The sequence below is a fragment of the Gymnoscopelus braueri genome (assembly GCF_963280865.1).
Source record: "Gymnoscopelus braueri genome assembly, chromosome: 5".
NCBI lineage: Eukaryota > Metazoa > Chordata > Actinopteri > Myctophiformes > Myctophidae > Gymnoscopelus > Gymnoscopelus braueri.
In genome coordinates, this window is record NC_137606.1 from 36,300,450 (window position 1) to 36,326,391 (window position 25,942).

The following is a 25,942-nucleotide window of genomic DNA, read 5'->3' on the forward strand; positions in this document are numbered from 1 at the left end:
GGACCCTCCAAATACATTTTCAAAAGTGCTTTACAAATAATAATTAACAAATAATTTCACATAAATACGGGCCCCTTAAAATATATTTGGTCCATTATATGTATATTTTGAGACAAATTAAATAAATATTTTGCTGTATGAGATTGATCCAACAACTTAAGGCATGGTCACTGACTGGGATAGGAGCTGCTGTGTGCAGGTGAATCACTTCAAGTCATCTTTTAAGGCTCATCTCTCTCACACACACGCACACACGCACACATACACACAAGTGGGGTGGTAAATATATTGGCCGTGGGACCCCTCTAGTGTTTTACAAGGTTATCAGACCATATTTGACAGACAATAAAGTGTTATCAACAATCAAACAAATAAATAAATAGATTAATACATAGTCATAGACCAATTACCTGAAATATTCACCAAATATATTCTCAGATGATCAGTTTCAACAATTGATCATGGCTGATGGGAAAAAGACATAAGAACAGAATCAATCTTATCATGTGTTGGGGGAGTTCGGTGAGGATCTCATTGTTCATCTGGAGCTTTCAGTACACAGAACATAACACATGTATGTCTGCCTTTTGAAAGAGTCTACCGGTCACAGGATGGTTCAAATTTAGGAAATGCAGTGCAGTCGGTGTAACAATCACACTCGTGTGGCTCTAACAGAGACCTAGTTGGATTTGAAGGATGAAGCTCGCAAAACAAAAAACACAAACTCCACTGTAATCCCCCATAGGAAATCAATTCCATCATTCATTCACCTCTAGAACGGCTGGTTTTCTACTGGGACCCCTAATAGGACGTAAGCACAACACAGTGAGCTTTTACGGAGGGAGAAAGGCAAAGCCTGCTTCCCGGAAAGCAACGCGAGCATTGTAAGGTTGCACCAAGGTCCTATGCAAGGACCTCGTGCTGAGTGGGGGGTGAGGGCCTTATTTACAATTCACCCTAACATGAGTCTAGCCTGTGTTAACATAGTGGAATGTCACCCCACTGTTGTAATAGTTTTGATGTTCTATGCACTTATTCCGCTGATGATTATACAAGACTAATTTCCTTTTCCAAATAGTACTGACAAATCAATCGATCAAATTCATTCCATCATTCATTCCCGTCTAGAACTGCTGGTTTTCTACTGGGACTGGGACGTAAGCACAACTCAAAGGCAAAGCCTGCTTCCTGGAAAGCAAGGAGAGCATTGTACGGTTGCACCAAGGTCCTATGCATGGACCTCTGTGCTGAGGGGGGGGTGAGGGCCGAGTGTGAAGACCATCTGAAGTGAGTTTGTCCAAAGCCGGAGGTTTTAGTGTGCAGGAAGAGGCTGGATGTGGAGAATGGACGAGGCTTTTCCCTGCACATTTAGATGTGATCTGTGTTTCAGCACGGCACATCAGAGCCTTGCCGCCATCAAATGCAAACCAGGTGTTCTCATGTAATCAAAACGGCTGCAAATGTGCGATGTGTGTATGTGCGTGTGCGTGTGTGTGTGTGTGTGTAAGCACAAATGTGTACAGCACACCATGTTCAAGAGCTACATACTACGTCAATACATCAAGGTTAAATTGGAGACAGACCGAGACTGGCCTCAGGGGCCAAATCCAAGAGATCCAAGATGAGGACAATGAATATTCAGTCTTCAGCCAGATGAGTTCATTTGAACACACACAGCCTAAAGTTCACACATACTTTATATCGATTGATCTGGGTCAAATGATCAATTAACCAATGGGAAATACTTAAAGTGTGTGTGTGTGTGTGTGTGTGTGTGTGTGTGTGTGTGTGTGTGTGTGTGTGTGTGTGTGTGTGTGTGTGTGTGTGTGTGTGTGTGTGTGTGTGTGTGTGTGTGTGTGTGTGTGTGTGTGTGTGGGGGGACCGGTTCTTATGTCTTCATGGGAGTTTGTCTGGGCTCTTGGATAGGCTCTGCAGCAGACTTCTCTGGAAGTATTCCTCTGGTATTTCAGGAACCAGGAACTCCAGGAGAAGGTCACATATGCAGTAGACTAGGTGTCTGGGGAGCAAAAAGGTTACAATAAGACACTGCACCTCCACTTCACAGTCAAACTACTCCCATCAACACCACTCTTTATAGGACAGCCAGTACAAACACAATGTTTATCCCCATATCTACAAGACTACACTGATTTACAATTCACCCTAACGTGTGTCTAGTCTGTGTTAACATAGTGGAATGCCACCCCACTGTTGTAATAGTTTTGATGTTCTATGCACTTATTCCGCTGATGATTATACAAGACTAATTTCCTTTTCCAAATAGTACTGACAAATCAATCAATCGTAGTAGTGCTGGTTCTCTATCCTACTAGGACCCCTTGCACTGCTGGTTTTCCAACAAGTTAGTTGTATTCAGCTGGCATCATTGACTGCAGCTGTATTATCAAAGGAGTTCAACCTGGGACATAAGGTGAATGCAATTAACTACCTGGTAGGATAAATAGTCCCCAGCAGTACCACTGGGAACCACTGCATAATATCACAGTGAACAGACCTATAATCCACCTCTAGACGTACATCATTTCAGCTCTATGTGCAGCAGAGAAATAAGACATGGTCTTTTGCAACAGCCTTGAATACCTGCTCCAGACCCTTCCAAAAAGTGAATGTTCCAATACATCGGCACCAATGTACAGAATTGTTTGATGTCTATGAAAATCTCCTTGGTTTGACAGCTACATAAAACTATAAAATATATACAGCACAGTGCCAAGGTTTTAGGCCCTTTAGATGTTTCACAAAAACATTTGTCTTATAGGGTTATTCTGTCTTCTCCATTAGTGTCAATAGGAAATATAATTGTGAAATATTTCAGTGATATTTATATGCTGTTAAAGAAAGAAACAAAGTAACAGACCACTTACATATTAAAAAAACAACAACGTGAGGGTTTTGTTCACATATAGATCAGTAGAGGATGCAATTATACCAAATACTGTATGTGATAATGATCATCAACAGAATATGTAGGTTGAAGCAAAGTCATAAACAAAAACAGAGCTGTGTAGGAGGAATAAAACTGGGTGAGGAACAGCTATACTACAACGGTAAGGTTGCTGAAGAAGTTTCAAAGGTGAGGTTGCTGAACACAGTTTAATCTAAAAGAAATCTTACACCATGGCTAGGGTGAACATAGCAACAAGACACAAGGTGGTCATTCTGCATTAGCAAGGTTTCTCACAGGCAGACATTTCAAGGCAGACAGGTTGTTTCCAGATGTGCTGTCCAAGCTCTTCTGCAGAAGCACAAAGAAACAGGTTTAGGACCGGAAACGCTGTGGTCGGCCAAGGAAACAGCAGACGAAAGACACATTAAGCTGCCTTCCCTTTGCAATCGGAAGATGTCCATCAGCTCAGAACTGTCAGAAACCGGTGGGACCATGGTACACCCATCTACAGTCCAGAGAAGTCATGGAAGACTTGAAGCTAAAAAAGCCATTCCTACGACGAGGAAGCAAAGCCAAGCCACTCACCTGTGCATGCAAACACAAGAACTGGGGTGCAGAACAACTGTTAGCAGTGTGCAGGCAGTTTGTTTGCCGAAGGTCTGGAGAACACTGCAAGGTTTCTGATGGAGGTTTCTTGCACTTTTGGTTGTAGAATTGGTCAGAATTAGTGGTCTCCCCAATGCTGAGAAGCAGATTCTTATCCATCATGCAATTCCATCAGGGAGGCATCTGATCCGTCCAAAATGTATTCTGCAGCATGGCAATTACCCCAAATATACTGTATAGTCATAAAAGTACAACATATCTTCAAAGAAAAATAAGAACAAGGAGAACCTAGGATAATAAGACACCTTATTCGAGAGAGACAGAGACAGAGAGAGAGAGAGACAGAGAGAGACAGAGAGAGAGAGAGAGAGAGAGAGAGAGACAGACAGACAGACAGACAGACAGACAGACAGACAGACAGACAGACAGACAGACAGACAGACAGACAGACAGACAGACAGACAGACAGAGACAGAGAATGTGTGTGTGTGTGTACCTGTTTATGAATGGATTCTGCAGAGACTGGTGTGCCGTTTGCCAGCTTAGTTTGTATTTGTCAGAGCCCAGCATGTCTGTCACCAGATCTACATACACACACATTGAAATCAATTGTTAGATATATGGAGGTGACATAGTAAACACAGCATCCTTCAAATCATTCAAAGAAACACGTGTCTGTCTTTCTCTCTGTCTTTACAGTTTACAAAGTAATACATAAGTAAACCAATAATCGAATAATAACTAATACATACGTAAACCAAGAACCTATCATCAGCCTACATTGAAACTATACACACTATAGGATGCCAGGCCAACAATGACCTGGCATCTGTATAACATGCTATCTAAATTACATTTTAGCCTTTGCATAATCCTGCAAGGTCGTCAAGGCTAAGGCAAATGCTACGGGCTGAGATAGAGTCTGAAGAGGTGAGTCTTCAGATTACGGCAGAAGATTCGGAGTGAGTCTTTGTTCTACTTCTATGAGGGTCAGTTATTACCACACTAGAATAGAAAGGAGAAATCTGCCATTGTATCGGTCCTCGTACCACTGTACTGCGCAAGGGTCTGTTTTAGGATTAGCAACTTAGTCTAGGTCTAGGGTTAGGATTAGGTCAAGGGTAAAGGTTTGGAGCAGGACAAGAGAATTAATGTTGTCAATGGGAAGGTCTTCACAGCTGTGTGTGTGTGTGTGTGTGTGTGTGTGTGTGTGTGTGTGTGTGTGTGTGTGTGTGTGTGTGTGTGTGTGTGTGTGTGTGTGTGTGTGTGTGTGTGTGTGTGTGTGTGTGCGTGTGTGTGTGTGCGTGTGTACATGTGTGTGTGTGTGTGTACATGTGTGCATTTATACCAGGTACTAGCTTGAGGAGGCTGTGCAGGGCCTGCTGTTTGGTATCTTCTTTCTGCTGCTGACTGCGTTCAGGGCGGGGTTGTGAGGGCAGCGACCCCCCTGGCCACACTGCCTCCTGAAGCATTCTCATGTACGTCACCCAGTACTGGACACAGGTCAGGTTGGCCACACTCACATCCAGCCATCTGATATGCACAACCACACAGAAAGAAACATGCTGTTTGTTTTTAGCCACATTAACCCTGGCATCAGTTAAGTCAATATAGGCAAACATTCAGTATAGGCAAAAATGTTCATTATTTGTAAAAACAAAGACATTATTATAACATTTAAATTGCCAATCTACAAGCTCACAACGCATCGCAATGCAGGTATTGCCGAGTATCGGTGGTTAGATTTACGTTTAAATGAACCTGTATGTTAGTGTTACTCTCAAAGAGCATGAAAGAGACAGGAGCATTACACAACTGAGCATTCTTACAAGACACAATAGCTTGGACTGAAACCCACAACCTAAACTGTTACAGTTCATGCAGTCAAGTCGATTCAAGATGATGTTGTTTTTTTAAGGACATTTATCCAATAGCCACAGAGGAGAGAAACAGAAAATGGCAGTCGAGGGGGGGGGGGTGGACATGCAGCGAGGACTGAGCCTTGAGATAGTACGCTCTGCCAGGTAAGCCACTGGGGTGCCACCGGAAGAGAAGATCTTATTAAATGACTATCTACGGATGACTGGGAAACATGGAGCCCAGGTCTGGTTGTGACCTGACCTTGTCCACACTGAGATTTACTATTGTTGGTCAGAAAATATGATCACACCAGCCATCCAGACTGGTTAGTGAGGTTATTTTTAAGCCCAATGCGAAGACTAAAAGACTACTTTTACTGTAGTGTTGAAGGAGCAAATACTGTAACAGCTGAGGTAGTATGATCCGAATCACAGCGTCCTGTATTTCAGTCTCTCATGTCATTCCCTCTTTTTCTACCTTCACTTTCCTGTACATCCTCTGCTTTAGACAATAATCTTAAAAACAAAAACAACTAAAAATAATAATAATAATGCTCTATCATACAGTACAGTGTTGATTTATGAGTCATATTGCAGAGATTATAGCTGCTGAAAAAGAATGGTCTTTAGACTGCTCACATACACAATGTATTAGTAAAAATACTGAGATGCAGACTTGACAAAAAACTGATTACAAATGCGCACACGCACACACACATTATTTCTCTCTCTCTCTCTGTTACAAATAACAGTTCTGACTCCAGACTCCGCTGAGATGTAGACATGATAAAAAACTGAACCAAAATGCCAAAATGATTTAACAGCATGCAGACACTCTTATGCAACGCTGTTCAAAACCACATACAGCTTAAAAGAAACAGGGACCTCCCTTCAGGGCTTATGTCATGTTTATCCATTGTTGACACATGAGGAACACCGAGGTCCCCCTAAATGAAGCTATTTCATTAGCGTGTCATTTTAGATTACCGACTGCTGTTTGACAGCAGTCCTTGGAGCTACAGAAGGGTGGATATTATGGTGGCCATAATTTTTCACTTTCTTATGCTTTCATCAGTGTTTCATAACTGCTAAAAGCGATACTGCGCTCTGATCACACTGTCTATTGTATGTGTTGTATAACTGCTGTGTTAAGACATCGTTGTGCCTGGGCATCAGGCACAACCTTCGCCAAGTTTATCCCTTTGTTCAATTTTTTTTACCTTGAAGTATTTAATACTGTAACTCAGATCATTTAAGGACATGCTCTGCTCTTTACGTTGTATAACTGTACTGTAGCACGAAGCTGAGCAAGCAAGAAATGATCCAACAGCTGAGATGTGCATCTGAAGACTAATGACAGAAACAACTATAAGTAAGTACAGAGTCAAGTCCAGACGCAACATATAATGCTGTCCCGTGCTTTATTCAACAAACAGACAGCATTAATTACTGTGTGCGAGTTTTTGTGTTTTTTCGTAAATTAATGACCTACTTGATCATACTACAGTCAGCGTCACACAAAAGCATCATAAGTAGCAGATCTTTCTTCAAGCTTGTAGATCTGCTACTTTTGCCTTTTTGAATTTGAATAGAGTTTTGGACATATGAGGTTCCCACCCGACAGAGACGATTACCTTTCTTTAATTTGAGGGGTTTGTTATATCAAGAATTAAAGTAGACATAAGTCAAAACTGATCATCACACACACACACACACACACACACACACACACACACACACACGCACGCCTGGCCCTGGGTTTCGTGGGAATTCTCCTGGTTATCAGTGAGGTCTGGCCTCCTCCCCAGCAACAGTGTTTATTTTGGTCAAGGCTAGTTAAGAGCCCAGTAGGAGGATGATTATGTGAGTCCATTCACCACCACATACCGCCCAGAGACAAGCTCATTAAATCACACTGACTGATGACAGGTCACTGCCCCATGGCTACACAGCACACAGGGAGCTACAGTTTGTGGAACACTGACAACTATAGACTAACGCTGCACACTGCATGCTAAACTAATACAAACATTAAAATGACTACAATTATTAAAATGACTACAATTTAGTCAGGGCAATAACCGTTGGGAATGCATGCCTTCCCAACGTGCTCAGTGCAGTACCCATTATCTTATAACTTGGAGGCCAGTCTATGTCATATTGATGAAATCCGGGCTCCATATATGGGCATAAAAGCAACACAGACCGAAAGAAACAGACAGATACAGAGATTTGTGGATTGATAGATATAGACCGGCGCCTACTCGGGAACGATGTAAGTTGGAAATACATACCCCACCCATCCCTTTAATGCCCATATTATGGAGATTTCGGTATCTGTCTGTCTGTGTCCATTTTCCCATTCATTTCAATGAAGTTGCTCACCCAGCGCATACACCCTCCTTCCAGGTTTGGGCACGCCGCATTGATTACATTATGGGGCCCATTTGTATGCGCAGCAGTGTCCTTCATGCATCTACGTCACAAACTACTTCCGTGTGTAAGCCCGTGAGTCGAGCCCATTGGTCGAAACAGTCTTTGCTATGTAGTGGGCCCCAACCGGCCCAAACTTGGAATACCAGATTTGGCCAGTAGGGGGGATTAACACTTAAAAATTCCCCCAGTCCTGGGGGCTTGGTCCAGGCCAGTCTATGGCATTCAGTACTATGACGTCATATGTATGATCCATATATGGGGATTTGCAGTTTTATCTATATTTTTGTAGATCCGCTGATCCAACCAACCTCCCACTCTGTGCATCACTCGACTTGATGATGTGCGCGCAAAGTTTGAAGTCGGTCTGATCGGCGGTTCTGGACAACCAGATCTCCATATTATGCCTATATATGGGCATATGGGTCCGATCACTGGCTCTGGACAACTGCCTAGCCGACCTAGTTCGAACTCGCATATCTCACTCACTCACTCACTCACTCACACACACACACACACACACACACACACACACACACACACACACACACACACACACACACACACACACACACACACACACACACACACACACACACACACACACACACACACACACACACACACACACACACACACACACACACACACACACACACGGTCTGAACTGCATGTTCTTTGTTTTACCTAGGACTGAACTCGGAAATAAAGTTAAGACTAAATACCACCCACAAATCACTTTTTCCGGGTCACCGGTCGGGTATCCAACGCAGGACTCTGGAGAGCTTAACGGCTCTGATGGCAAAACATCCACGAACACACAGTCAAAACCTAAGACACACAATGACATTGCTGAGGCCTTTTTTATAATTTGGGAGTAACTCTGTCCAACTGCAAATCATCTGATCTCGTCTCGTCTCAACACAGGAAACTTGATGTAACTTTCTCTCTAAGCCAAGTTTGTGTCGTTGTGAAACTGACAGCCTGATAAATGTCATGGAATGATGCCAACCTGTAGTAGCTAAGCCTGCTCTTGCAAGAAGGAAAATCTTCCATCAACTTCTGCACACTCCAATTTCTTTGAATATGCAGGTAGTCGTCCGTCCGTCAGAGACGGGCTATTAGAGAATAGAAGCAAGGGGGCTCAAGAAATTCCAAAACAAGATCTGAGACCAGCTCAAGAATATGATTAATGAGTTCAAAGATGAGACCACACACTTGGTGATCTTATTGTCTGATGGAAGACGACCTACTCTATAGCTGTGTATAGCTAGTGCACTTATGAATTGTTCAACATTATTTACAGAATGGAATCAATCTTACTGATGCAATATCTTTTCATACTGTACTGTCTCAGTAAAAAATAACATCCCAGATCCCAGCACTCGGTCCTTGCCATTTCTCATTCATTTACAATAATTCCTCAATTGTAAGGGGTACACTTTGTCATATACAGTGTTGTATACTGTCTGTATGTTCTGTAATGACTGGCGCCATTAGTGCAAGTTCTGTATGGTCTTGTGCCCTTTCAGTATTGTTATCCTGCCTGCAGCAATGTGTGGCAGGGTATTGTAATCGCTCCTCTGTTGCATATGTATGTGTGTACCTGTCGGTAAACTAAATGACTTGACGAATGTCCAGATTTTGATGGAACTTTGTTGGAATGATCAGTTGGCTGCCCAAAAGAGATGATTAACTTTTCGGTGGAAAAGGTCAAAAGTAAAGTCACAATTAAAGTCAATAAATGACTTAATTGCTCAAATGTCAGGAACAGAGACATAAACGTTAACACCCCCAGGTGAGTCTGCAACCCGTGTCTGTTTATTTGTCTGTCACAGTGATAAATCAGAATGTTTAATCAGATTTTTATCAAACTTGGTGGATGAGTTATGAGTTATCAGGACCTGCACTACTTTATTTGTTTACCAAATAGGTCTTAGAAAAGCGCTGTGTAAATTCCAGGTATTATTATTATTTTTTAAATCCTTGTGTGAATTAACCCTTTCCCCCCCAAACAATAGCGGAAATAGCAGATCTACAACACTGCTTGTAGATCTGCTATTTTAGCTATATGTTGTAGACGTCAGGGGCTTTGTCAGAGTACCCATTGTACACGTCTGTCTGTGTCCCTTTTGTGTCCATATATGGAGATCTCTGTATCTGTCTACCGGTGTCCCTTTAATGCCCGTAAATGGAGATCCCTGATGTCATTAGTATATGCCCATATCCTGTATATTGGCATGGTCATATCATTCGGATCGGTGGTTCTGGACAACCGCATATCCGAACGACTCGGTGGCGGGGACAAAGATTTCTAGAGAAAAGAAGAGAAAAACAAAGATTTCTTTGTTTTTAATCATTTGATGACTGGCAGAGTCTCCTACTGAGTCTTCTATTGACCCGGTCAAAAATCTTCAGAAATAGCAAAAATTGTGAGCTTGTAGGCTAAGAATAAAATAGGGCTTACAGTAAGTGGTCACTATAGATTGGACCAGGCACTGAAAGCAACACACCATATTACCATTACCAAAAACGTTCTGCTGCAAATACCATTACTATTACAACTACAACTAGCTACTACACTTGCGCAAAACTGACTAATACCACCACTATTACTACTACTGCCACAACAACAACAACAACAACAAGCTGGCACGTTAGCTCAGTGGTTAGCACTGCTGCCTCAGAGGAAGAAGGCACTGGGTTTTTAATCCTACTGGCTTCTGACTGGAAACTTTCTGTGTGCTTTTCCCAATCCCGTGTCCAGGTGGGTTCCTCTGGGTGTTCCATTTTCCTACCGCACCTAAAGACATGCATGTTAAGTGCTTGTCACTGGCCTTGACCAAAAGGCACGGGCCTCAAAGTTGGAGCTGGTCCCCGGGCACCGCAGAACCGTCGCTCACAAATTCAAGGTACGTGTAAAAGTACTTGGCAATAAATACACTTAACACTAACTAACACTATATACAGTACTATATAATGGTGTTAACACAACCAACACTGTAATTATTGTTTGCTACCACTATGCACATGTCCCTGCCACTCCCATTTAAAACAAACCCTTTTCACAGTCCCAGTGTGTGTTCTTATTTCTTTTGACACTGCAAAAATATAAACACAATCACTTAAAAAATACTCCAGCTGGAAAATGACCCCGTCTAATTGACATTTAGAATTAGCCTGGAAAAAGTGACATGGACACAGGGCTCGGGTTGGATGGCTATGCGGGCAAAGAGAAGGGAAAGCTGATGTTCATTTGGAGAAGTGAGTGAGGCAATTAATGCATGGTCTGTGACTTGTTGGAAGAAGAATGTTGACATGAGGCTGTTTTTCACATCTTAGCACGTTGGCCCCGATATGGTTCATTTAGAATACACATTAGCCCCTTACTGAAGGTCTGTTGGCATGGGATACATTTACCTGTCCAGTCTCATTTGTGCATAAGTAAGATTTGGATCCATATAAAGGTTGGTTCATATTTTACTCACGTAGAAATACTGCGACTTTGGTACACTTTACTCATGACAGAGACACTTGTCTGGAAAATGACCCAAATAAATAAATAATCCAACATTATGCTGTTCCTTGCATAAATTGTTAGGATTTTGTGTGACTTTCAGTTCATAGTTTGTGCAAGGTTCTATTTTGAGCTGTTGACTTTATGAAACATAGGAAGAAGAGCCTCGAATCACTTTCATTGGGCTTCATTACTCCTCTGTCTGGCAATGAAACATACTCAGGGAATAAATAAATACTCAAGCGTAAGGACGTACCTTTATAAATCCTCAGAGAAGTGACGTTAGTGTACAATTCTACTCAAGTGTTTAATTATTAACATAGTAAGAATAGTAGTCATGACTTATCAGTCTCTACCTCTGGTGACGTTTATGTAAATAGTATGCTACTCTGTAACCCAAACAACCTGGCATCCAAGTACTGGCACTGGCAATAACATGGTGGCATTCCTACCAATCTGAGCAGCATGCACTGCTATTAAGGATTCTACTGTGGACTTTTGGCTGCAACTCAGTCCAGAGATCTTCAAACCTGACGCCCGCCATTAACACATCCAGCAGTTGAACTAATCCATGTCATGACCCACTGGCTGTACAGGCAGTCAGGCACATAAAAACCAAGCAGCCTTCAACTCTATTCAACGTACCAGCACCCTGACTGAAGAGAACAGCACGGCTGTACCATCCAGCTGCCCGGGCTGAACCAGAAAAGAGAGGGCAGCGTTTTCCTTATGGTTGTGCGAGTGTGGAGAACATGAAAGCGTTTTGAGGGGCTCGAGCAAACAAGGAGGCAAATGAAAGAACTGCAGTAGTACTTTTCCTCATTTGAGTCTGTGAGATTAGTGCATGTCACGTATACTACAATACTAAAACAGCCCACTGGATAAAAACAGAATGTCCAAATCTGGCTTCACACTTCAGTTTAGATTAATGTGATGTTGCTAAGTCTAAGTTTGGGTTGTGATCTAAGAGAAGGCATGCAGTTGGCAAATAATCCAACATGTTCCAGGCCTAAATTTCCACTCCTCTGAAACCAATCAAAGTACTATCAAGTTAATCACATTAAATCTGATTACCGGGCCACAATTTGTCAGGGACAAGCAGGAAATATTGATTGTAAGTATGGCGGGCATTGCAAGTGCGAATGAACAGAACACAGATGTTGAGTTCAGGGCATTTCATAACCTGATTATCCACACTAACTGCTGGTCTCAATTCCTGCATACCTTCCAAAATGAGAGCCAAAGTCGAATCGGAAAGCTGTTGAAAACTTTGTTTCATTTATCCAGCAAGGTATATCACACTGTTGACACAATCTATGACCGACCGCATTTACACTTGGCAATGAGATGCTTCTCATATCCAGATTGTGTCTCGTCTCGTATATTATTGTTATTTAGTTTATTTACTTTTTAACAGGGAACTTTAGTTTGCAGATATATTACCTGAATCCAATTGTTCAATTGTGAGGAGGACATGTGAACACTTCCAATTCTGTATCTCTGTGCTGGAAAACCTCTGCCAGCCTATACATCAAATGACACATCTTGAATTCGCTGGTGGAGTTTTTCCTGTGTCTTAAAAAAACATATCTTCAGTATCTCTTTTGAAATCAGATCTGTCCGATCTGATCTATTATAGGGCGACCAACAATGTTAATAAGCATAAAGGTCTCACATGAAGTGCAACAGTGTACAGATTCTGTACCAGCCAGGAGTAGTCATCTACTGGGATATTAGATTATAATACGGAATGCAGTGCATGACAAGTTATCAACACAGAACTGATGAACATCTAGAGTCTCTAACTGATATGTTTTACCCTCTCACTAATCACATGCATCAGACTTACAATAGCCTTTCCGTCTATTGTGAGGACATGTGAAATCTTTCCAATGCATTCTGTGTCTTAAGAGCTCGCTATCAAAAGGTGCTGGAAAAAAGAAAAGGAAAATACATTATGTTAAAACACATCTTCGGTCTAATAATCATGATCCTCCTCAACGTTTTACAGCAGAGACAGAGAGTCCCGTCTAATAAAAGATGGTACCGGTCAGGATGCTGTCTCATTAGTTGGAGCACAATCACACAGACATGATGCAGAGTGAAAAACAACAAATAAACACATCTTAGTGGCTGGTTTATGTGGGTGCCTTCAGCGCTGTGCTGTGTAGCAGTTAACTCTAATTAGCTCCAGATGCCTCAACTCCAGGCTTGGTCTCCTGCCTACAGTACCCTCCTGTCCATACAAACCTCTTCGTTCTCCATTTCAACCTAAATACACAGCAATACCACATGACGTATATAGGATGAACAAACACAACTTACACCTGAGACACTGTTTTCGGTCTGACTTAGTTTGAGCACATTTATACTGTACCTCAAGTGGAGTGTTAACAGTAAACAGGGTCTGTACCCAATGTATGTATTCCTGACCATTACCTTCTTGGCTTATTTTTTTCAAATAGCCAATGTATATAGGGTTAAAGTGGTTAAACTGATTCTGATGCTATATTAACTCAAGGACCCCTTCATCAGCAGGTAATAGTAATAGTCGCTTCCAGACTTTTTTTCGACTTCATATTATAAAAGGTTTCAAAACTACATGGGGATGCTAAGGATAGGCCTTCACATTTGACCTTCATGAAGATGAGATGTGGAACATGGCGTCTAATGATGATGTGAGGACCTTGTGTACTGTGATAAAATGTTTATAGTTCAAGCCCTAGACACTGAAAATAGTGTATTCACATTCATTAAGTGTCCTTAACTTAATGTGGTGCCAACCAAGTGGAGTAAAAAAAGAAACCAGGGTAAGAGGAGACTGAAACATTCACACGCCGAATCACACTTCAAGTGAGCTTAAATAGTGCAACATTTGAACTTTAAGTGATTCATAACAACTTGAACCAGTTTTGCCTCAGCGAGAGCTCTGTCTGAACACCTCAGTAGGCGATTCATAATGGCAGCCACAGTTTACATCTCCAGTGATGGAAAAAGTACCCACATATTTTACTTAAGTAAAAGTATCAATACCCTATTGTAGAAATAGTCTGTTAGAAGTACAAGTTCGGTATTCAAAATTTACTTGAGTAAAAGTACAAAAGTATTGGCATCAAAATCCAAAAGTAAAAGAATGTCCCATTTCACAAGTTTTCAAATGCATAAAATGTATTAAAATCCTTTGAAAATAGCAGATCTACAAGGTCACAACGTGTCACCTTGCGACTGGTTGTGAGATTGTAGATCGGCTATTTTAGAATTGCCAAAGAATAGGTCTGAAGTGGTTTTGTAATAATAATCCATATCTAGAACTTAACTTGTAACTAAAGTTTTCAAATAATTGTAGTGGAGTAAAAGTACGACATTTGCCTTTGAAATGCAGTGGAGTAGTACAGAAATTTGGAAATACTCCAGTTAAGTAAAGAATACCTCAACATTTTACGTAAGTACAGTACTTAGTTACTTTCCACCACTGCATCTCCACACATGAGAAAATTCAGATACAGCCTGTAGGCAGCATGGAAGAATCAAGAGCCCTTCTCTGGGCAGAGCAACAAGGGGAGAGTCAAGGGTCAAAGCAGACAAGCTCTGTGCAAGGCCCAGTATGACATGAGGCCTCGTTTTCATGGGAAAACCGTGCAGAATGGGTTAGGGCTAACGGAGACCTGCAGGGACATTGGTATTACAGATGAAGGGTATTAAGAGACAACATGTCTTCTTGACAACATGATGTTACCTGGTAACTGTCAGCTTGTGAGGAGGGGGGAAAGGATTTACGATCTAGGGGATCTCAGACGAATTTCTCTCTATTGTGAATACTGTCATTCTAGATTGGACTGTGGTGAAGCGGGACTTAGCAGAAGATGAAAAAATTTCAAGAAGTTGTCTTGCAGGGAGTGTATTTTCAACACTCCCAGCAAGATACCCTCTCAATGACTAACGGGTGGGGTAGTGGGGGTGCCATTGTGAAAGAATGGGAGAATATTCAACCTCTTCACCAAGGACACGCAACACTGTCTCTGCACTTGAGTTATTGATTGTATTCTTGCTTTGAAATTACTGATAATGGTCTAAAAACATGTGCAACAGGTGAAATGATCTGTTAAGAGAACAACAAGGACTGTCTGCATTTCTGTCTAAAAAAATATTCAATCAAGGTCTCTACTGAGTTTCTCAAAATGTACCTCCATGCCCACTACTGTAGATGCTCTGTAGCAACAGAGCGTGTGGGACATAATGGTAGGCCATGTCCTACTGAACCATTATAAAACAGTATAACTGTGCATATAACGGTCAATCACAGTCACAGAGTAGCACTGATATTTAGTAGCAGCACCTGGATTTTGCCCATCCACAACGAGATCTGGAATTGGAATTTTGAGTAAAATGAGTGTGTGTATGTGCACGTCTGTCTATGACTATGTGTTTTTACTTTAAATGTGATCCAAAGTATTAAATCATTCATTGGCCTGTCTCTTTTCTGTGATCGTCTATCTTCTCAGTAGCACCACACATACATTCCAGTGGTTCTATAACCAACAAGTGCCTCATGGTAAAAATACCCTCTGTACCAGGTGGGGTCGACCTAAATGCCCTACCATAACCACCTCTATTAGAGTGACAAGTGGGTGGACAAAAAAAGAAGTCAGTCCTAAGGTGTTAATGGTTAAATGCTAACGTCCGAATCTTACACCTGATTTATACTTCGTTGTGCCCTGGTGTCTCGCACCGCCACCGAAAATAACTGATCTACAAGCAACAATCTACAAGTATAAATCAGGCTTTACTCAAGAACAGCCACATCCGTGGAGAGCACTGGAAGGCTCTTGTGCTGTCTGTTTATATATTGTAGATCAGTTGGCGTAACTCTGCATGTGGACTGGGAAGACAGCTCACTCCCTCTCAGTGGAAGAGGTACTTAACATTGTTATGTATCAGTTTATATTCAATATTTAATAGGGCCAACAACAGAGAAATTACATAATTTAGGAGTAACCCTTAACCCTCCCCCCTAGTTTATGGGGATTTTAATTCGATGGTCTTGTTTTTTTTTTTATGCTTTGGAAAAAGTATGTAAAACCTTTTGTAGTACAACAAATAAAAACATGTCATCAAAAATATGTAGTCATTAAAATAACTCCTACGAGCAAAATCCCCAAAATACAAACATACCACGCATGCACACACACACACACACACACACACACACACACAGGTTAAAGACAGCTGCTTTCGGCCTTGGTGATGTATCTGTTCTCAGTGAGGCATGCAGTCCTCAGGACCTCTGGATCCTGGTATGTATGTACAGTACATGTACAGCTCGGCAGTGGCTCAGGAGGAAGAGCGGCCGCTTGGGAAACTGAAGGTTTCATGGTTTGATCCCTGGTTCCCCCTTGGGTTAGTGTGTCCTTGAGCAAGACACTGAAACCCCCAACTGCTCTTGCTTAGATCTGGTATGTCCTCTGTGTGTGAATGTGTGCGTGAATGGGTGAATGCACTGAAAAGCGCTTTGGATAAAGTATCTGGATAAAAGGTGCTATATAAATAAACCATTTACATGTGGCCCAGTACACTTCCACAGCATTCACATACTACAAACACACACAGAAAGATGTACAGATAAAGGCATGTTCAGGTGCACAGGAACATTAATCAAACTGACACACACACACACACACACACACACACACACACACACAACACACACACAACACACACATTGCAAAGAATTCCCCTTGAACCAATTAGAGCTGACAAATGCTACTGTAAGTAATTCTATATGAGAGATTGTGGTCTGGTGGAGTCTGGGGCTGTGCAGCATTAGAGCTACCGTGAAAACCACCAAAGTCATTTTCCAGTTCTGCTCCGTCAAACTGATATAATTCATTCAGGGAGCAGAATAGGAGAGAGAGGTAGCACTCTGTCCTTTGCTGCTAAACTGGGGACTCACTGGATAATTCTGCCGGATCCTCAGTGAGTGTACTGCAATCTTCAAGCTGTACGTTAAAAACATGAAATAATCACACTCATGTATCGATTATGGGGAAGCTGCTGACCCAGAGACTGCACTGACAGAACTGCAATCACAGATCCATCATGTTTTGGCACAGCGCCGCCTAGCGAATTGGACCCATTAGTGCATTGATATAACCTTCATTGACAAAGAAATAATGTGACTTCTTCCCAAATGAAATGGGTTGCAATGTTTTATTTTGGAAGCAAATGAAAAAGAAAAAGAAAAAACGTTTTATTTTGAAAGCAGACTATTTGTTTCCAGTGGAAATGGCAAGTTGGTGCATCGGCACCTGCCCGGTTGTTAAGTGATGTAAAATGTCATGCATTTGTAAAGATAAATGTTTACTTCAATACATTCAAACGTCATGTCAGCTAACGTTAGCTATTATGTAGCTAACATTAGCACACTAGCTAGCTATAATTCACTAGATGGCACTGTGGCCAAAAATGTAGGTTCTGTGAGTGCAGTTCTATCAGTGCAATTATGTCAGAGCAGGGTCCGCAGCTACCCACACTACTGAATGTATCAGCCACTGTAAGACACCCGTTTCGTATACCACTTTGAATTTGGGAGTGACATTTTTAGGGATAGCTGCACTTGTCTGAAGGAGGTGGTTTTAAGTAACTGAATTGGATTAAAAATCCAATGCATGGATTGCCTTCAGCATGCAGAAAACTGACCAATTTATTAGCTTCCTAAACTAAGAATATCAGAATCAGGAGCAAATACTGCCACACACATAACTGTGAGAGGCTGATTTACTATGGACAAGCCAAGTGTAGCTGGCCCTGGACAACCTGCGTGAAATACAGGGACAGTCACAGAGAGAGAGTACTGGCCAGGATTTCTTTCTGGTAGTGATTATTCTAACTCTCCTGGGCATGAATTACTGTGTGTGTGCGTGTGCGTGTGCGTGTGTGTGCGTGTGTGTGTGTGCGCGTGTGTGTGTGTGTGTGCCGTGTGTGTGAGTGAGCACAGTATGTCTCTTTAATGTGCCAGGAAAGAGACATTTACAGCGGCAGGTGACATATGTTCTAATCCTGAGAGGAAAATGAGGGCACACGACAAGGAGTACTAGAAGAAGTGGAGATGGAGGTGCAGTGCAGTCCACACACTGACCACTGAAATGTGGGCTGATGCCTGCACAAATGATACAGTGGATAATAGACTGGATTTATATAGCGCCTTTCTAGTCTTCTGGTCATTCAAAGCCGTTTACAAACCCACATTCACCCAATCACACACCAACGACGGAGTAGTCCATGCAAGACTGTGAGCCTATAGCAGTTAGGCATTCAGTGTCTTTTTCAACGTAATGGAACCGGGAACTCTGGTTTTCTGCAGCAGTTTGACAGGACAATCATTGGAATAACTGCAATTGTATTAGTGAGTGCATTACTTACTGTACATGCACACTATGCCGAATTGTTGACCATACCCCAATTAAAGCAGTGCTCTGGTTAATGAAATGGTTATGTAAGCAGTGCATGATTTACATAATTGTTGTAAGGTCTTACCTTGGGTAAGCAAAACTCATTTAAGATGTCTGGTTTTGCGCAATGTAACTGATTGGGTCGAATAACTGCATGGTGTTGGGAAGGGAGCAGGATTTAATTTAGCCATACATAACAATTTAATGTGAAAAAAATATATATATATATTTCTAGTTCCTGTCTACGTTAAATAACCACAATAGCTTCACACAGAAGAGATGTCATTGCAGAAGCATGCCTCTGGAGACAGGAGATGAAGCAGGACTTTGTAACAGAGCTGCGTCTCGGCCCCCCCCCGGGCTCAGGTGAGCAGTGAAAACAGATACTGTCAGTGCGAAGGCCATGGCATGACCTCATCCATTCACTGCCTTAATTTAACACATGGCGTTTATCACTTATCTAGCTCCTTTCACAAACACTCTCCCTGTCCCTGATGAACGTTTCAAGTCACGGCACTTGCTGGAAATCTAACTTTGTCTATACAGCAGGGACAATAATGAGCTGAGCTGAGCCCCCCCTTCCCAAACCGCGGCTTCTATAGGATTTGTGTCTCCTGTCATGGGAGCAGCCTGGGGCGATAAATTACAACTGGGACCACTGCAACACTCTAACCATGCTGGTCTAAAAATGGCCGAATGGACACTGAGATTGAGTGACGGGTCTTCACCGAGGACACATGAGAGGGAAGAGACTATGGCAGGGAAGAGTTTCATAACATCAACACCTAACTAGAATGTCACAGAATAGAATGGAATGGAATTAAATGGAATCTAATCGACCAGTACATGACTACCACAAAACTCACTAACAAAAGCACCGGCTCCCGACAGAAGCAGAGGACGGTGTGACACGCCTGAGAAAAGTGTGTCTGCATCGATTCCTGGAGTCAGGAACAGCTGGTTCTGGGTGGTCACCCCTCACCCCCTCTGCTTTATAAAGAATGATAGACTGTTACATAATAGAATAGTCTTTTCCATCCATCCATCCAGCCCATCCATTAGCCTCTGTCTAACCACCAGGACAAGACACTCAGCCTGGGAGGAAATCGCTGCTGACATGAAGCTGGGGGCTAACCCCAACGCAGTGGGGTCTCCTATAAGGTAATACCTCACATGTTGCCCAGAGGAGCCATAAGTCACTGCAGAGCAACAGCAGATCAGAACACTAGGAGAATAGTGATATCTCTCGCTGTGAAAACAACCTGCAGTGTCAGAACCCTCCCGGGTGGTTCAGGAAGAATCTCTATGTTGGGACACATCCTTCAGAAGAGAAAACCACTGAATTATTAGTTGTCCGCACCATAAGAAGGCACTAATGTTGTGTCAAGCAGTGGTTAGAAAAATGAACAGTTGAGAAGTTCAGAATTGTAAACTGTACAATTCTAGCCACGTTTCAAAAAGTGTAACACTTTGGGAACGTTTTATAAGAAACAGTATTTCAATTTAGCGAACTATTTGGTATTTAGTTTTCCAATGTCATAATTTCCAATCAAGACGCATACACCTACACAATGAATGTATAGATATTTTTATTATTTGACTTTTTTCCACTCTGATCAACACTGACTGATAGCAGCTGGGAGCTCTAACTTTAAGTTTAGCAAGTTTAGCAGGGACACAGAGATTAGGGGCCCTTTCACACCTACCCCATTTGGTCCATTTTAATCGAAACATGGGGGTTTGTTTACTCCGTTAAGGTCCTTAACACATTCACTGCCAGGGGAACTCTCCTGGTTCTGATGTGGGGGGTTCAAACTTTCTCGGTTCACTTTCAAAGTGCACCAGAGTTCGGTTCACTGTAGGTGAGAATGCAATCTGACCAAAGTAGAACTGTGCCAAAACACAATCAACGTGGAAATGATTGTAGTGGACATATTTTAATTAAAATGTATATTCTATAATTAGGTATACTGTAAGTAAAAGGTCAAATTTACTGACAAGCAGATTGATGCAGCATACTACTGTGCTTTTAGAAAAGGCATCAGCTAATCATCCCTGCAATGAGGATAATTAAAAGACTGATTTAAACCTTGAACAGCATGTGATCAGACAGCTTATGCATTTTAAACTTATTTATAAAATCCAATGTTACATAATATCATGTTAAGTCTGGATGTCTGATCAAGTCTAAAATGTTCTCCATGTGCTCTCATGCGGTCACTGGCTAAATAACTTAGTGGACTGACGGAGCCAAACAACATGCTTTCACCACCGTAGAAACTCTATCAGACCACTGGAGCTCAGTATCAAGTCCCTGGGCAGTAATTAACACACTGCGGCATAACAGACAGAAGCGGAGTGAAAAAGAGAGACAGAGAGAGGGACAGACAGAGACTTCACTGACTGACGATGACAAGCTCAAAATCCTTCATTTTTCTTTCCATCTTCACCTCTATCATCAAGCTATCATCAAAGACTTGCAGCCCCACTGGAGATGTTTAATAAACTATTAATATGCCATTTTAGGGAGTAAAAATAATGAATTGTGTCATTGGCTGACAGGTGCAGAAGGAGCCAGACAAGGAAATGCCAATGTGGCTTAAAGGAGGTGAAACTTTCTGCATGCTAGCGTGACTGCAGCACTGCTAACCAAGAAACAGCCACTGACAAAAGCCATAAGCCAGATTCCATTCCCCAAAGCTCGGTCACTCGCTCACTCTCCTCGCTTCCTCCACTCGCGCCTAAGCCCCGCCCCTGCGAGGAGCCGAGGATTATTTGTGAGGACGAGTGGTCGAGTGGTTGCCGTCAAAGGATCGGACTGCACTGGGTCCGTCATCGACAGAAAATTCCGCGATCACTTATGACGTCTCAAACAGCTGGACCAGAGCCGTGGATGAAAATATACATGCATAGAATAATATGCAGGTATAGAATAATACAGAATATAAGAATAAACAATTCATCAATGTGGATGGCCACATTGTTATCTTTATAGTTAACATTTTGTGCAAAGCCATTTATTCCTGAAATAGTGAACGAAGCGCCAGGATGATTAAACATTTATGAATTAAATCCTGACCCGTCCCTCTTTTTGCTCTTACAGTCCCCAGACCCCCCACCCCCCGCAGCAGTCCCGCAAGGCACTGCTGCTTATAACAGCCACCGTATATTACAGAGTATGTCTGACTCTGAATTACATCATTCATGCAGGGTAGCCATACGTCCTCTTTTCCCCGGACATGTCCTCTTTTGGGGGGCTGTCTGTGGGGGTTTCATAAAATCCTTCAAATGTCCGGGGTTTGAGAGTTTGGGTGATATCCCTCCTGGGACGAAGAAAAAAGAAAAAAACTCAGACGATTTTGTGATTTTGCTTGATATTGTTTGATAGCGAAATAAATCATGACTGATAGACATGAAAGAATACCCTTCACAGCTAATAGAGAATTTTAAATTTTAAGAATCGGTTCAGAATTGAATGAATACGGCTATAGTTAAAGCGTAAAGTGTCCTCTCCTATATTCAGTCTATATATAAATACAATACATTATTTTAAACATAATCTTTGTCACAGTAATTTATAGTAGTCCATGCACTGCATTGAGACATGCAAGGAGAGAAATGAACTATCAGCTTTTGAGACAGAATAAGTGTGCACAATATATTACTATGTATATAATTGTATTATACTTTATATCGTATTGTTGCGTCTTTTCAGTCAATTTACACTGTGTGTGTGTGTGTGTGTGTGTGTGTGTGTGTGTGTGTGTGTGTGTGTGTGTGTGTGTGTGTGTGTGAGATGCGCAAGTGATCGGCGGGGGCGAAGGGGGGGGGGGCGGGGGCAGCCGGTGGTTTCGGGTTTCAAGCATTGTTTTTGTGGCCACATGTGGAGGAGGACCATGTATACGTCACGGGAGAAGGGAAAAAACAAAAAAAACGTGTACACGTGATGCGGAAGTCTGCCGCGGAGGAGCTGTGGAGAGTGGTCGAGCCTACACTTGATGTACACTCGCTAAATGCGGAAGTAGAGAGCCGACTCGGCTCCTCCACTCGACTCCACTCGCCTCCTCCAAGAAGCAACTGAGTAATTGGAATTTAGCACATCCGGTTTGGAGTCGAAGTGACCGAGTGGGAGTGAGCGAGTGGCCGAGATTTTCGGGTTTGGAATCTGGCTATAGTGTATGTGTGGGGGAGGGCAATTTAAGGGTGAGGTACAAATTAGGGTAATGGATAATTAAGGCATGTAGTGTAGTGGGTAGGGAATGCATGTAGTCAATGTAAAGGAACAGTCCTGAAATGAGAGTAGAGCAGTGTTATGTTACCTGCTCCAATGTGTGGGACGTGTGATGTGATGTGGTCACCTTGCCAGTCCATCAGACATGACATGTCCGCAGCTCACACACAGGGAATGTTCCACATGAGAGTCAGCTACCCACTAAAGTCCAGCAGTTACCGAGAAAACTCTGAAACCACTTGATGTAATTTGATTAATTACCATCATTATATTTTATCATAGACACGATTGATGCAGTTTTCTCCACTATGCTGTCGCAGCCAACACTATCCGCTGCACATAAGCAGGTAAAGTGCATGAAAAGGACACATGGTACTCTTCCATGTTTCATCACCGTTGGGAGTTCTGAGGTCATCTGACCAGCTCAGGAGTAGTGTTAGATCTACTGTATATCAACTTGCCAATGCCAACATATTGGCCTACAGTATCAATAGATATATGAATAGATGTATATTTTGGGTGGGATTTCTCTGGCATTACAGAAATACAACTTTATAAAGATATTTCAATAAATTTCAAGATATTTCATGTGGCATGCTTGCCTCTAAACATCAGTATCTGTCCACAAAATCGTTCCTCAGTCTAACTGCAGTCCACATTCGTGGCTGCCTAAACAAAACAGACAATTCTTTGACATGTTTGTGATGCTAGAAAAAAAAAGAAGAGGCTTCAGTCTGGAAGCAGACTTGCTGCTACATCTACCATCTTCTAGACAATGACAACAACCTGGCCCTGGCTGGAGTTTCCATCCAGACTGCTGTCTGAGGAGAGAGGGAGAGAGAGCGAGAGAGAGAGAAACTATATTCATCTTAAACTGCCCCACTTTCCAGTCCATAAAAATCAGACATGTCCCAAAGCAGAGCCGTTCCTTGGAGCCCATTTATAGGAACACAGAGCTGGCTTTTCCAGCCAGACTTGTCACACACAGACAGACCCAGGCTGGGCCTATTGGACCCTGGCTCCAGACAAACAAGCGTGAGTGCACATGCACGCACGGCCGTGTACACACACACACACGCGCGCACGCACGCACGCACGTATGGCAGGCCCCATGCACGTGTCCAATAAGGACTGTGTTACCAGTCTGCCACCTGAAATCCTGGATCCCATTCAAGGACTGAGTTTACACCACGGGAGACATAGCAGCTTTCTTCCAGGATGAACACACCTCCTCATGATTGCTCATTGAATACTTTAAGGAGCATTGGAATTATTAAACATGCATGACAGCCTTCTCAGTCACCAGATGTCACCCAAATTGCACACTTGATGTAAGATTAGGGAACGTTGCAAGTTGGTGTAACATTCTGACACAGCAGTGGGTACGTTAAGGCTGAACTCTGTCTTAAAACTAATCAGCATAATTCCGCCTTGGTTTTGATTTGAAAGAAGAACCTGCATACCAAGGTATTGTCTACAGGCCAACTGTATTAATCAGAAATGGCACAGTTTCAATCCATGGTGGATCTTCTTAAGGTCTAAAATCCAATCCACCACAGATCAAACATCCTTTCTCAACAATGATGACAGTGTCGTGGAATTCTGGATCAATCAGCTATCGATAAGGCACATAGGAGTCGAGACAATATTCTAGGTGGTGGTGGTTATGCTTTGTGTACATGATATCATGGTCAGAAGTACATTAACACTCATGTCAGTGGTACGGTAGTTCTGCCACGAGCACAAGGCAGAGATCATAGTTAGTTATACTGTAGCTGCCTGAAGGACAAACTGAATCATAACAAGATAGGCTGTACCAAAACAATAGTTATTAGGCCTAGTGGAGACATTTAGGCTCTTACAAGCTGTCAAATATCATAATGTATTGTAGAAGTATTATAAGTGATAGGAACATATGAAGGTTAGATATAAGCAGCCATATACTTTCTTCCTCAACAGTCTAAATAAGACAATACCTCAGTGTGTGGGTTCTATTTTTTTTTTTTTACCGCCCAGCACCCACGTCGATGTACGTATAGTTGTCTCTTTTAATATGCCATGGTTTTGCCTTAATTCCATCCTTCGGCACATCAGTTGGAAATGAAAGTCTATGAGCGAAGCAAAACCTTCACTGTACAGTATACCAAATCTCTCAAGTTAAGACTATGTGCTCTTGAGCCGTCAGAGTTAAACCTTATTAACTACAAAAGAACAACTCCAGGACCCGTCAACTTGCACATAAAACATTGAGGCACACGGCCAGAGAACCTCCATGAGGACCTTTTGGTTGCTTGCCACCAAAATATGCTATTGTAAGTAGAACTGTAAGTGGTACCATGCAGCTCATGAGAGGAGGAGATAACTGTTGTGGAGAGAGCTGTCTCCACAGTGCTGACAGCTTGCTGCCTAAAATAGATAAAGATAAACAAAAGCACTGGGCCTTTGATGCTGGGTTCCTGCTACTCCTTAAAATAGAGGGGCTAACATCCCAGCGGTGGGCATCGATACTGGGGGGGCTGGGCCCTATACTGCCCCAGGGAACATGAGGTCACTGCACAAAGACTAGAACCTGAGAACATTGTCTGCATGTTCAATGTGCTGGTGGCAGCGTCTATACCTGTCAGTGTCAAATACTTGGAAAGTTGAGGACCAAGTGTTGCAACTTGCAGGCACGTGTGTACACACACAAGATACATATAACGCACACACATTTAACAATGTCTATACTCAAATGCAAAATGCAATGCAAAAACTGAAAATATAAGTTGAAATCAAATCCAGAGCAGATGTTTCTTTCTTTATTGTAAACACACACACTCTCTCTCTCTCTCTCAGACACACGTATTACTACACACACTTATTATTGCTGTCAAATTAATAGATTGTCAATGCAGACTGATGCGCTCAATTTCTAAGACACGGAACACTGTAACGGCTGGT

At 42.3% G+C, this 25,942-nt stretch overlaps 1 protein-coding gene across 1 annotated transcript in view; it reads right to left on the reverse strand.

Annotated features, from left to right (window-relative positions):
• Positions 1 to 1,770: 1,770 nt before the first annotated feature.
• snx19b (sorting nexin 19b) overlaps positions 1,771 to 25,942 on the reverse strand; it is a 40,644-nt gene continuing 16,472 nt past the window's right edge. The window contains exons 12-14 of the mRNA XM_080428910.1: positions 4,863 to 5,047; positions 4,011 to 4,098; positions 1,771 to 2,017 (exon numbers count right to left, since the gene is read on the reverse strand). Of these exons, the coding sequence (XP_080285036.1) occupies positions 1,897 to 2,017; positions 4,011 to 4,098; positions 4,863 to 5,047 (394 nt within the window). The 3' untranslated portion in view covers positions 1,771 to 1,896. The remainder of the gene's footprint in view (positions 2,018 to 4,010; positions 4,099 to 4,862; positions 5,048 to 25,942) is intronic.